General features: G+C 36.1%; 1 protein-coding gene across 1 annotated transcript in view; it reads right to left on the bottom strand.

Moving 5' to 3' along the window:
* Positions 1-13,057, bottom strand: part of LOC306877589 (ephrin type-B receptor 5-like) — a 58,513-nt gene that overhangs the window by 25,170 nt on the left and 20,286 nt on the right. The window contains exons 2-5 of the mRNA XM_079429438.1: positions 11,288-11,352; positions 9,564-9,836; positions 6,632-6,795; positions 6,066-6,361 (exon numbers count right to left, since the gene is read on the bottom strand). Of these exons, the coding sequence (XP_079285564.1) occupies positions 6,066-6,361; positions 6,632-6,795; positions 9,564-9,836; positions 11,288-11,352 (798 nt within the window). The remainder of the gene's footprint in view (positions 1-6,065; positions 6,362-6,631; positions 6,796-9,563; positions 9,837-11,287; positions 11,353-13,057) is intronic.

Here is a 13,057-nt window from a genome sequence, read left to right as displayed (position 1 = left end):
TCTTCAGGAAAAGGGCTACCAAGTGTGACGAGTCGGCTGCCTCCCCCCTTATTATCATCACCACCCCATCCCGTATTCGCCGCCCTTCACCAGGCTCCCGACGGGAGTGGGTGTGTGTGAGAGGAGGGGCGCTGAAACAGCCAGGGCTGGCGGCGTGTGATGAGGCGCACCTGATGTGAATAGAGCCTCATCACCTTCGCTGTTTAAATGCCGAGCGCGCCTCTCCTCGGGAGACCAGTCTCTTCCCCGTGCATGCACGCTGGTGTCCTCGTAGGTCCAGGAAGGGAGCATTGAGAGGATTCCCGCACCGCTAGAGACGCAAGCTGCCGGACCCGCAGTCCGGATAGAGCCGAACACCCGTGAGACGGCTGACGGGCCAGGATGCTGGGCCGTCGAATCCCACGGAAGTGCCGAGGACGAACGTTGGACGAAGCCGCTTAGGAGAAGCCGCCGCCACTCGTGCCTCGGACCCGAGAAAGGAGCGTGTGCCGCCACCGGACTCCGCCCCTTACCTGGACCCTTCCCTTCCAAACACTGCCTCCCTTCACGAACCCCGCAGCACGACGAGGACACCAGATCCCCTGTTTATTTTGGACACTTTTATTCCCTTTGGAAACCTTTATTTTATTATTTTGTTTAATAAAAACCTCTCCGAGGCGTGACGCCACACCCACTGTGTCTGTCGTTTGCTTCTCCCGCTACACAAGCCGCTTCTGAACCAGAGACAACATCAGAAGCATCTTACCTGGGCTGTGGAGAAAAAGAACTGGCCTGTTGCTCAGTGGTCCAAAGTCCTCTTTTCAGATGAAAGTAAATTTTGCATTTCATTTGGAAATCAAGGTCCCAGTCTGGAGGAAGAGTGGAGAGGCACAGAATCCATGTTGCTTGAAGTCCAGTGAGAAGTTTCCACAGTCAGTGATGATTTGGGCTGCCATGTCATCTGCTGGTGTTGGTCCACTGTGTTTTCTGAAGTCCACAGTCAACGCAACCGTCTACCAGGAAATTTTAGAGCACTTCATGCTTCCTTCTGCTGACAAGCTTTATGGAGATGCTGATTTCATTTTCCAGCAGGACTTGGCACCTGCCCACACTGCCAAAGGTACCAAAAGCTGGTTCAATGACCATGGTGTTACTGTGCTTGATTGGCCTGCAAACTCGCCTGACCTGAACCCCATAGAGAATCTATGGGGTATTGTCAAGAGGAAGATGAGAGACACCAGACCCAACAATGCAGATGACCTGAAGGCCGCTATCAAAGCATGGGCTTCCATTACACCTGAGCAGTGCCACAGGCTGATTGCCTCCATGCCACGCCGAATTGATGCAGTAATTCATGCAAAAGGAGGCCCAACCAAGTATTGATTGCATAGAAATGAACATAATTTTCAGAAGCCTGACATTTCTGTTTAAAATATTCTTTTTTTTTTATTGATCTTATGTAATATTCTAATTTTCTGAGACACTGAATTTTGGGTTTTCATTATCTGTAAGCCATAATCAAAGTTTAAAGAGATAAAGGCTTGAAATATTTCACTCTGTGTAATGAATCTATATAATATATGGGTTTCACTTTCTGAAATGAGTGACAAAAAATATTTATCTTTTTCACGATATTCACATTTTTTTAGATTTACCTGTATTAAGTAAATTCTAATTAAAATCTATTTTTATTCAAAAATAATATTGTTACGACTTATTTTGTTACATATATATATATATATATATATATATATATATATATATATAATGTGTGTATTATATATATATATATATATAGTGTGTGTGTATATATTTATATATATATACATACAGTACATACATGCACTCTTCATGTATGTATATATATACATACATGAAGAGTTAATTTGAGGTATTTTGACTAGGTTAAAAAAATAACTAAAAAAAACAGCTAACTAGCACAATAAAAACATGATAACATAATAAAAAACATTATTAAAAAAAAGTTATCTGTTTTTGCAAATAAACTCTTTATATATATATATATATATATATATATATATATATATATATATATATATATATAATTCTTAGTGCTGTCAAACAATTAATCACAAATAATCGCATCCAAAATAAAAGTTTGAGTTTACATGATTGATGAACTGTTTATATATTATGTATATAAAAATGAAATCACATATATTTAAAAAATATTATATATATATATATATAACATATTAATATAAAATGTTTCTTAAATATATACATGCATATGTGTGTCTATTTATATATACATAATAAATATACACAGTACACACCCATATATTCTGTACACACAAACTTTTATTTGGATGTGATTAATCGAGATAAATCATTTGACAGCTCTAATTATTTTTTATTTTTGCAGTGTAGTTGTCACTGTTGTCTCTCACTGGTCATAAAGTCACATTCTTGTCACTTCAGTTACCAAGCTCTGAGAGCAATGCAAGGTGGAAAAATGTGAGAGAAGTTCAAATCAGTTTGCTGCTAAAATGTGACATCAAATTAAATGCAAATGAAACATGGAGCACCTGCACTCAAGAATATACATCACATAACATATTAAAACACTGTTGCGCTCAAAATAAAACTTGTTCCACACGACTCCATCTGTCCATCTAGCATTTTCTGTATGATTTCTGGTATCTCAGTGCAACAGTCTTTAACTCATGTCCACTACTGTGTCCTTCCCCCTCCTCTTCCCTGTGGTTTCTGTCACTTGTTCAGCTGAATGGCCATTACATCACCGTGACCTAAATGTGTCACATCCCTCTCTTATCCCACTCTCTCTCCATCTCCCCACCACTCTCGTCTTCAAGATATCCCAAAACTTCTTGTCTGATTTACTCGCATCGCCCCCAGAATTTAACCCCTTTCAGGTCTCCTCCACTTCTGCTGCATCTCTATCTCTCTTCCTCTCTGACCTCATTTCCTCTATTGGACAGACAGAAAAAATTTGCTTGATGAAAAAGACGAGTTTGTCTTTAACATTCCTCAAATTCTCACTCTTTTTTTTTTCCTGTCAGCCAACCGACAATACAAAAAAGAAGAAAGAAAATACTGAAAAGATGTGCCAACAAAATGCCCACAGATATGCATATAATGCTGATAAAGTAACAAGAAAAATACAGACATACACCAAGTACTGGCTGCCACAATGTAGTTACAATTGAAACACAACCCGACCACAAATGCATTTGTTTATTTTTAAAGCTGATTATAAATACTACAGACTAACTGCCTTGAGACATTCATTTTAATATATTTCAAAGACAGTTACAGTAAAATGATCATATTGTAAATCTATACTATCGTTCAAAAGTTTTGTATCGGTAACATTTTAGAAATCTCTAATGCTCATGAAGGGTGCATTTATTTAATAAAAATGCAGTAAAAATAGTAAAATTGTGAAATATGATTACAATTTAAAATAACTGTTTCTATTTTAATATATTTTAAAATGTAATTTATTACTGTGAGGACAAAGCTGAATTTCCAGCATCATTACTCCAGTCTTCAGTGTCACATGATCCTGCAGAATCCATTCTAATATGCAGATTTTTTCCTCATTAAACATTTCTTGTTAATAATTACGTCTTGGAAGTATGACCCAAATAATAATTTTCACCGAATATTGTCATCTGAACAAGTAACAAGTCTGCTAATTTGTTCTGACCAATTGAGGAAAAAAGTGCAATAATCATGCTATAATGGTGATTAAATCCAACGATCCGTTAGCTCATATCACATCAAACCGTGCAAATTATTATTACTGTTATACTTTGTTCTCAAATTGTTAATTTTAACAACATCAGCATTGCATGACGATGTGTATGTAGTGTGTATTAGCATTACATGTAGATTTCAATTTCTGTACAGTCTAATCTCTAATTGTCATACTATTTGAATTTCATATAAAGAAATTCTTTTAACCCAAAAAGTAAATTATTCTTCCTTAGAACTGGTTCTCTTTAAAATACAAAACTTGTGTAATTCCATGTAGGCTATCCGTAATCAGATGCACATTTTAAACTGGAATATAATCTAGTATCAGTCACATGCATTGCATAAACACATAATCCTTACAGGATTACAATCGCCATCAAAATGATGTTAAATTCAGCTGCTGTTATTTATTCCAGCTGCTGTGAGAAAAGGCTATAAACGATCTGCTAACTGCAGCATCCTAACATGCGATATAGCCTACCAGCCGGGACTCCTCCTTTATGTTTACAGACGTAATGACGCGGCAGCATGCTCGAATTTCCCGCAAAAAAACCTACCAGTACCACTCAAATTAGAAAACTTTATTATAAGCTTACCATTGTGAATCGGGCTAAGGTAAGAAGATAGTTTTGAACACTGGCTGGGCATGTTGCTCAAAAATTGATTTCAGATTATTTTTAACCAAAAAAAGTAATGGACTGCAGCTTTAAAAATATATTTTTTTGCATCAATATAAAAGTCTTTACTGTCACTTTTGATCAATTATTATTTAGTCTAATACGGATTTTTACTTCCCTAACATAATCCTAACAAATAACAATTTTTTCTAGTTTACCCTTTCAGAAATATTATTTTTGATATTATATTATTTTTCCAAATGGGGACTGTCTTTAGGTAACTCGTGGAGACAAATTTGTAACTTGCAATCACAAAACACAGTGCATGCAATGCAGCACGTCTTTTATGTCTTTAATTAGATCTGTTTAGGGTGCTTTCCCGCTTGCCTGAATAAACCGTGTGTCATTTTCTGTCCATCAAATTCCATTGATAATTAGCATGACAGGAAGCCCGCAGAGTTCTGATTCAAAGATAACTGACACAACAATGACGCATGCACAATAAAATTATAAGTTGAGTGAAAGGGGGTTGCTGGTTAGAAGTATTTGTCAGACGTTAGTGGATCATCCTCAGTGCAAATGTGATGAGCTCAGGACCAGCTCAGGGGTTTGTGGGGCCCCAGACAAGATCATGTAAATGGGCCCCACCAATATTGACATAGCCTAATATCACATCTAAACAAAGTGTACTGAAATAATATCTCTACAAATAAGCACACTGGCTGTATAGGTTGTTGACAAATATTTTTTCAGCATTAAGCTAAACTAGGTGAACGTATACATTTTAAGTGCTATGTATAGTCACTATTATTTGTTACCTTTCAGCATTTATCAATTCATCTAAATATTGATATGTGATGTGATAGAATTAATAAATTATTTAAGTACAAATGATGTAAAAATTAATATAAGGGCATGAAAACCATTTGTAAAAGAATTTTATTATAGAATTTATGGTTCAATTTAAGAATACTTTTTGTTGTCATGTGTTGGGTAAACACTTATAATGCTTAAAACTATTTTTGTAGGAAAATATTAATAAAGACTGCTTTGGTCGTGACCTTTTTTTTTTCAAGTTAGAAAGGATTCAATGACTTGCTTATAAAAAAACAACAAAAAGATTTGTCACCACCTATTGACGTTAACCTGCAAAATAAATCACTGAATGAAAGAGTGAATAAATCTGAACAAATCTATTTGGTGAATGGTTTCAAAGATTTGACTCACTGAGATGAATAAAAATCCACACCATTAGACTACAAGTTTGTTGACTCACCTAAACATGCTAAGCCATTATGAATGGACTCATATCCCGTTCCGACTGAATCAGTGAACAAATCTTTTTGGGAAATGGAATCAAAAGATTTGAGTCACTACGATGAATCAAAATTCCCACAATTAAACTATGTTTTGTTGATTTACCTAAACAGGCAAAGACTTTTATAATTGGGCTCATATCATGTCACTGAATGAATCAGTTAATAAATCTGAACAAATATTTTTAATAAAAAAAAACATTTCAGTCACTGGGATTTATCAAAATCCTCATCATATTACAACATGTTTTGTTAACTCACCTAAACAGTCAAAGCTATTAAGATTATGCTCATATCCTGTTACTGAATTAATCTGTGAACAAATCTGTTCGTGATTGGATTCAAAGAATTTGAGTCACTGAGATTAATCAAAATTCCCAGCATTAGACTGCATGTTTTACTGACTCACCTAAACAGGCTGAGCCATTATGATTGGGCTCATATCCTGCATCACACGTGCATCCTCCAACAGGCACCAGCCATTCGCCTTCTGTGTTACAGTGCATTCTCGGTGCTGTCCCACCCTGTGATTGGCTGTGGGGTACACAAGTTCCAGACACCGGAACTAGAGACGTTGGCTCCGCCCCTGAGGGTGTGGCTGGGTAGAAAGCCAGAAAACGACTGGTTGCTGGACAGCGACGATAAAATATGGAAACACCCATGAGTGACACACATGCTCCGCTGTCTACTATAGCTAAAACAAACCTGAAAAAGACAACAAAAAAAGACTGATGAAAAGAGACAGGTGACAAACTTAGCAGCCATCAAAACATCCGTTGAGACCAGACAGACTAATAACTGTTGTTTGTTTTCATATTCAAACCATATCAAGGTCAATATTAACACTGTGGCTGATATTTACTCAGCTGAACTGCCTGATCCTGAGTGACCACATCCTCATTTCATCTGCACACAGTGACCATCATTCATCAAAAGGCTTTGGGGAGAGAGGGAAAAGGTAAAAGGTCATCGTACCCTTTTCGTGTGAGAGGAGCAAAGCTGCGGGTTTTGATGTTGATTCGTCGGGCATTCTCAGATTTGTACTGGTGCGGTAGACTTGGCTCCACTCGACTGAAACTCTTGTCTGCTGCAATGGTGTCGATCTTCACCCAGCCTTCTCTCGTCTCTCCACTGGAAGACTAGAGCAGAGAGAGAGAGAGAGAGATCCTCAGAGAGCAGTACTACTACTACTGAATACATGTCTGTCATGTTCAAAGGGATAGATCATGCAAAATTTTGAATTGTGTAATTTAATCCCCCTCATGTCATTTCAAACCCATATGCTATGATTTCATGCATGTCAGATCTGTGTCATGTTCAGCAGTGGCAGCTCTTAAAGTAATAGCAGCTAAATGACCTAATAACCCACTGATAATAATAAGAAATGTTTATTGAGAACTAATTCAGCCCTGTGAAAAATGATTGTAATTTTAATTGTAAAAGACTATAAAACTCCTACAGTAAAAAACTGTTAAAAAAACAGATGTATATATTATATAAAATATAAAAGTATATTCCAAGTCTTCTTAAATCATACAAAATATTTGTACAATGAGTTGTGATTTGGCACTGTAATTAGGTTTACTGCAACAGTTAACAGTGGTGAAAGCCAACGGTGCAATGTTCTCTTGGACACAAGCTCCAATTTAGCCCTTTCCCGCAGCTGCGGTGGCCTGCTATCCATTCAAGTGAAATCTCCAAGCAAAATGCCATCAGATGTGTCCCTGGAAGTTGGTCTTTCACTGAATAAATAGCAGCATATGGGTTTGGAGCAACATGAGGGTGATTAAATAATGGCAGAACTTCAGTTTTGGGATGAACTATTCCTTCTAGGAGCTATTTTTAGTGTGGCAGCACTGCATAAGATTAACTACAAGAAGGCAGAAAAGAAGACATGACAAGAGCTTTACATAACAGAGATGTTGCGAGACCTGCAAAACTAGAAGGAAAGTATTTGATTTACATGACATTGGACCACATCACATTTCTCGAGAGATAACAACAGCTTTTATTTCTTGTTTTTAGCATTATCTTCTCCCCTGAGGAGTAATAAGCCACACAAACCGCTGAAACCACACTGTGTGTTTTCCTCTAACAAACACGACCAGGAAATTGCACTTATAGAATTTATACCTCCCTTGAGCCCATCCTGCCCAGAAAAGTCTAAGGATATATATTCTGTGGTGTTGATACACATTGTTAATTGAACAATGTATAATGAAATTAGTATTTGATTTGATTTAAGCAATGAAAGATACATTTCTTGCTTTAATATTTTATATTAATATATTTTTTATCGAAAGCCTGCAGGCATATGTCAGAGATATCATGTAGGTTTCATCTTTTGTTCTGAGTGATGCATCTGGGGAATTGTAGTTCATACAATATACAGTCACTCAAAGAGCACGAGGGTCTTACTTTCTTTAAAAAATGAATCCCATGGATCCTCAGACGGCATCATAACAAATCTTCCAAGGATGTCTTAGTCAGTCAAACAAAACAGAATGCTACAAGACTGAATGCTGCCAAAATCCTTCATATGATGTCTGTGTGTGGGTGTAGGACAAGGTATCCAACAACCCAGCATTTGATAACAGGCTAAAACACTCATGTTAGTTTTATGATGCTAATACTGTCCTGCAGAAATGGGATAATTGGAAAGTAAGACTTAAGTTGTGTTCACTGAAGGTTACAGACATGAGCTCAAGATGTCTCCTAGCCATATGGTTACATTTGTAGGTCATATCAGTCATTATAACTTGGGTACGGACCTATGATTTTGGAGATTACTTAATCACAAGCATAATCACAAGTCCTTCCATCATCTCAGGTCATATTATACATTAATATTTATTTTCTGAGCCATACTTTCTATTAGTGTTGGTTTCATATGGTTTTGATTTTTATATACCATTTTCAAGAAACATTTAAATGTAATAAAGTGCAGCCATAAAGTTCGACGAGTGTACACATCATGATGATAATTTTCACAAAAGTTATAATTTATACTATATATTACAATACCATTTTAAAGGTTGGGGTCAGTGCACCTTTTTTTAAAGAAATTTTATTTATTAGGATCCATTAAACTGAATAATAGTGACAGTAAATATTTTACATTGTTAATAAATAAAATGCTGTTTTTTTGTTTTTTTTTTAGCTTTCTATTCATCAAAAAATTCTGAAAAAAAAATATGATGAATGATTTTTGAAAGATCATGTGACACTGAAAACTGGTGTAATGGCTGCTGAAAATTCAGCTTTACCATCAGAGGAATAAACTACATTTTAAAGTATATTGAAATAGAAAACATTTATTTTAAATTGTAGTAATATTTTAAAATATTACTGTTTTTGCTGTATTTTTGATCAAAATAAACGTAGCCTTGATGAGAATAAATAATATTTCTTTCAAATTATAAAAAAAAAACACTGATCCCAAACTTTTAAATGGTAGTGTAATTCATTAAAATCATTACATTTAGGGGAGTTGCACAACATGATATTTTACAACCTTAATAAAATTTGTCTTTTCATAAAAAGGTCAAATGATTTGATAATTTAAGAAGTTTATTGATTATGACACTTTCTGTTTTGTGTGTTTTTTTGGTGCTGGTTGGACTATGTGGCTTTTTGGTCACACCACATGACTTTTTAAATATTCATATTTTAACATTTCTTTTTTATTCAGAAATGGAAAAAACATAGAAGATGCATATTCAAGTCATCGTATGTGTGAATTGGATTTTTCTGGTATTTTGTGATGAATGAATAGCCACAGATTAAATTGAATATCATATCATTGACCCATGTACTATTGTGCTTAGTACAAATTTCTCAATCCTTCTTTAATCTCATTAAGTCTCTGGCTTGAGCCTTAAAAATGAGCTAATCCCTCATCACTCACCTCAGCTACCCAGGTTCTCTCCAGCTCTCTCTGAGAGTCAGCCTGTTTGTAGTACAGTGTTAGTGTCTCCCTGCATGTCGGGGAGGGTGAGCGTAGACTGGCACAGTCTCGAACCGAGAAACGCAGTGTCACAAAGATCCGTGGAGCTGACTGCCGGTACAGGAAGGGCGTGGCCAACCAGTTGTCTTGGAGACGAGGGTTTTGATTGACATTGCAGACTTCAAAGGTACGCATGAGTCTCCCCTTGTCATCTAACACGCTCACCTCATCCCACTGAGAGGTGGAACATTAGAATAAAAATTAGCTTGAGGCATGATTACCGCACAACCACAAAATTTCACAAAGATGCTTGAAAATATACTATGAAGTCCAGAAGTCTTTAGATTTGTTCTAGTTTAATTACATAAAAAAACTATATATATATATATATATATATATATATATAGTTATATATGTTTGTGTGTGTGTGTGTGTGTGTGTGTGTGTATGTGTATATATATATATATATATATATATATATATATATATATATATATAGTTATATATGTTTGTGTGTGTATATATATATATATAATTTATATTTATATAGGCTATTTATAATCATTTGTGTGTGTGGTTTTTTTAATCCTTAGTTTATTTCCAGTTTATCTTGGGATTTGAAACAAATTGGACTTTTGGACTTCACTGTACTTTACCAAAAAAAATTATACCAGAGAATAAAAAATAAAATAAAAAATATTAAGAAAGCTTTTGTCTGTGTTTGGGTCCCGGAGATAATAATCCACAGCTCTGTGAAAAAACAAAATATCATTTTTTTGTGTGAAATGACAGATTACATCAAAGAAATGCCCTGCCCTTTCCCGCTTACTCAGGTGATTTGAGCTGAAAATCCCAGACAAACCCCAAATCTCTCAAACATACAATACAGAAATCACAGACACACACCCTCACTGACTCACAAAGAGGCGGCGAACAACTGCCACGCTGAGAAAAGGAGAGAGACGGAGGATGAAGAAAATAAATACAAACAGACAGAATGACTAAGAAGAGACGGAGAGAAACACAACATCAAAAACTTAACATGAAAATACTGCTGGAGGAATGAAAACACTCGTTTAGAGAACTAAAACGGAACGAAAGCATTAAATGGGACTGAGTGGAAATAAAACAAGATGGGGAGGACAGCTTGAGAGAATAAGAAGATGAGTGAAGGAGAGGCGGAGAAATTCAGAAAAGCACAGATGGATAGATTAACAAAGATATGTATGCAGACCAAGTGACAGACAGAAGAGAGAGAGAGAGAGAGAGAGAGAGAGAGAGAGAGAGAGAGAGAGAGAGAGAGAGAGAGAGAAACTGAGGTCTGGCAAGAGAAGCTGGGACAGAAAGTAAAGGACTACTAGTTCTTCTCAGTAGGTCAGAGACTCTACGCTGCCCAGGGCCACAGAGACAGCAGATATCACGGTCGAGTTGACAGAAAATACACACATAAGAGGATGAAGGAATTGAGGGAGGGAGGGTTTAATATACTCCATTTCCTGTCCTTTTGGAAAGGCGGGATTAAAACAGGAAGTACACACTCCCAGGCCCACCGAAATATATAAAGAAGAGGTCATCAATAAGCTTCACATGCACACAATCAATCACATCAGGATACTCTACATCTGTCGGATTCATAAAAGCATCAGTGAATGTGGGCTATTTTTAAAATAAAGTATGAATCTTACCCCTGTGTCAGGATACGTTGTCCAGCCTAGCTCAGCGGTGGACTCCGTAGTGTCCAGCAGCATAACTGAGAAAGACAGGAGAGGATAGAGAAGTAGAGAAAGAAAGACAGAGACAGTAATTATTTCCATCATTACTTAATTTAGATTAAAGCCAGTCATAATCAGCATAGACATATTGAGGGGGAGAAGTCCCATCCCTATAGTAATTAAAAAAGGACAAATTATTCCCAACAATATTTGATATTTATAGCTCTGTTTGTTGTTAGGATGACAAACAGTTTAAATCTTAGCGGTCTAACATCACTCTTCAATATCAATATGATTGAGACCAATCAAATTAAAGAAGGCAGGATTTACTGCTCACAGATACCAAACATAAATCCCAGCTTGACATACTTGGTAAATCAGTTTGCCATGACTGTCATGTTTATGTCTTCATGTCTCTTGTTTTGTAATTTAGTCATAATCATGATTCCTTGTCCCTGTCATATGATTCTGTCATGTGGTTCCTTGTAGTTCTTGTGCATTGTTCAAAGTCCCTACAAGGCAAGTCATGTCACTTGGTGGCCATCTTTGAAACATTACATTTTCCAAAACTGTTCATCAAGCTTACGATTCAATTTCATATTTAAAATCACTAATGAAATCTGACAACAACTGTATCATAAATGTTGTTTATTATGCTCAAATAGCATTAAAAAATATTATTTTTCAGGCTAGACCAGCCTGTACTAAGCAGTGAAACGCTGACTATAACAATCAGTGATTGGCTCTTTTACTCAGGAGGCGGGGCTTTGTTCGATAGAGCGGCCATATTGAGCATTGCATTTTCCCCAATTCAAAACTATATGAGTGACACGTCTTGGGTATTCTATAATCTTTGATCTTGTTTTTGTTAGATGTAGCACCTGTTATACAAGAATAAAGTCTAACATAAGCCAATAAAGTGGGGTCTATAGTTTTTAATAACTTTTTCAGTGGATTAATGTTACATATAAATGGAATGAAATGGGCCAAGCCCTCATGTAAAAAACCTTAGACTCTTAAACTGAACAAACCTAACTAAGCAAACACAAAACAAGCGCAGTCATATAAAGCATGTTCACAGAAGGCCTAAACCTCACACAAACACACACACAGCCGGCACATATACTGAGGACGAGAGTGTTTTTAATTCAGCCTACCCCTGTCGTCGCCTTCAGTGGATTAATGTTACATGTACATTAATATTTAACAACTGTTTTTACAATAGAAATGTTATATGAGCAACAGTAATATACAGTGACACAAACTACTCAACTTTGTATTCAAATTTCATCATTTTGAATTAAAAACATAATCATGAACCATGTAGCCACTGTGAGAATTGTTTTTGCTGTTTGTGTTATCTGAGCGAAGTGGCTTTTGTGGGGCGGGACTTGATTTTATACACCAGAAACTGAAATCTCATGTGAGTGACAGGTTGCTGGAGGGAAGACACACGTCATCAGAGATCATGTTGCAAGGGGGAAGTTCATGTTTTGGATTAGAGATTATGAGGGCACATTAACTTTTTTTAAATAATGATGTGCACAGATAAAATGTATAAAAACTTTTGATAAATTATAACTTTTTATATAACTATTATTATAATTTTTTTTTGATTGCTTCTATTGTCCTCATTTGTAAGTCGGTTTGGATAAAAGCTTCTGCTAAATGATTAAATGTAAATATAAATGTAAATGTAAAAAAATACAGCAATATTCAGCCTGGTTCTTATAAGAGAACAGA

The sequence above is a fragment of the Barbus barbus genome (genome assembly GCF_936440315.1).
Source record: "Barbus barbus genome assembly, chromosome: 12".
In the NCBI taxonomy this organism is placed as follows: Eukaryota; Metazoa; Chordata; class Actinopteri; order Cypriniformes; family Cyprinidae; genus Barbus; species Barbus barbus.
Note: the sequence above shows the minus strand (reverse complement) of the source record. Positions and strands in the feature narration are given on the sequence as shown.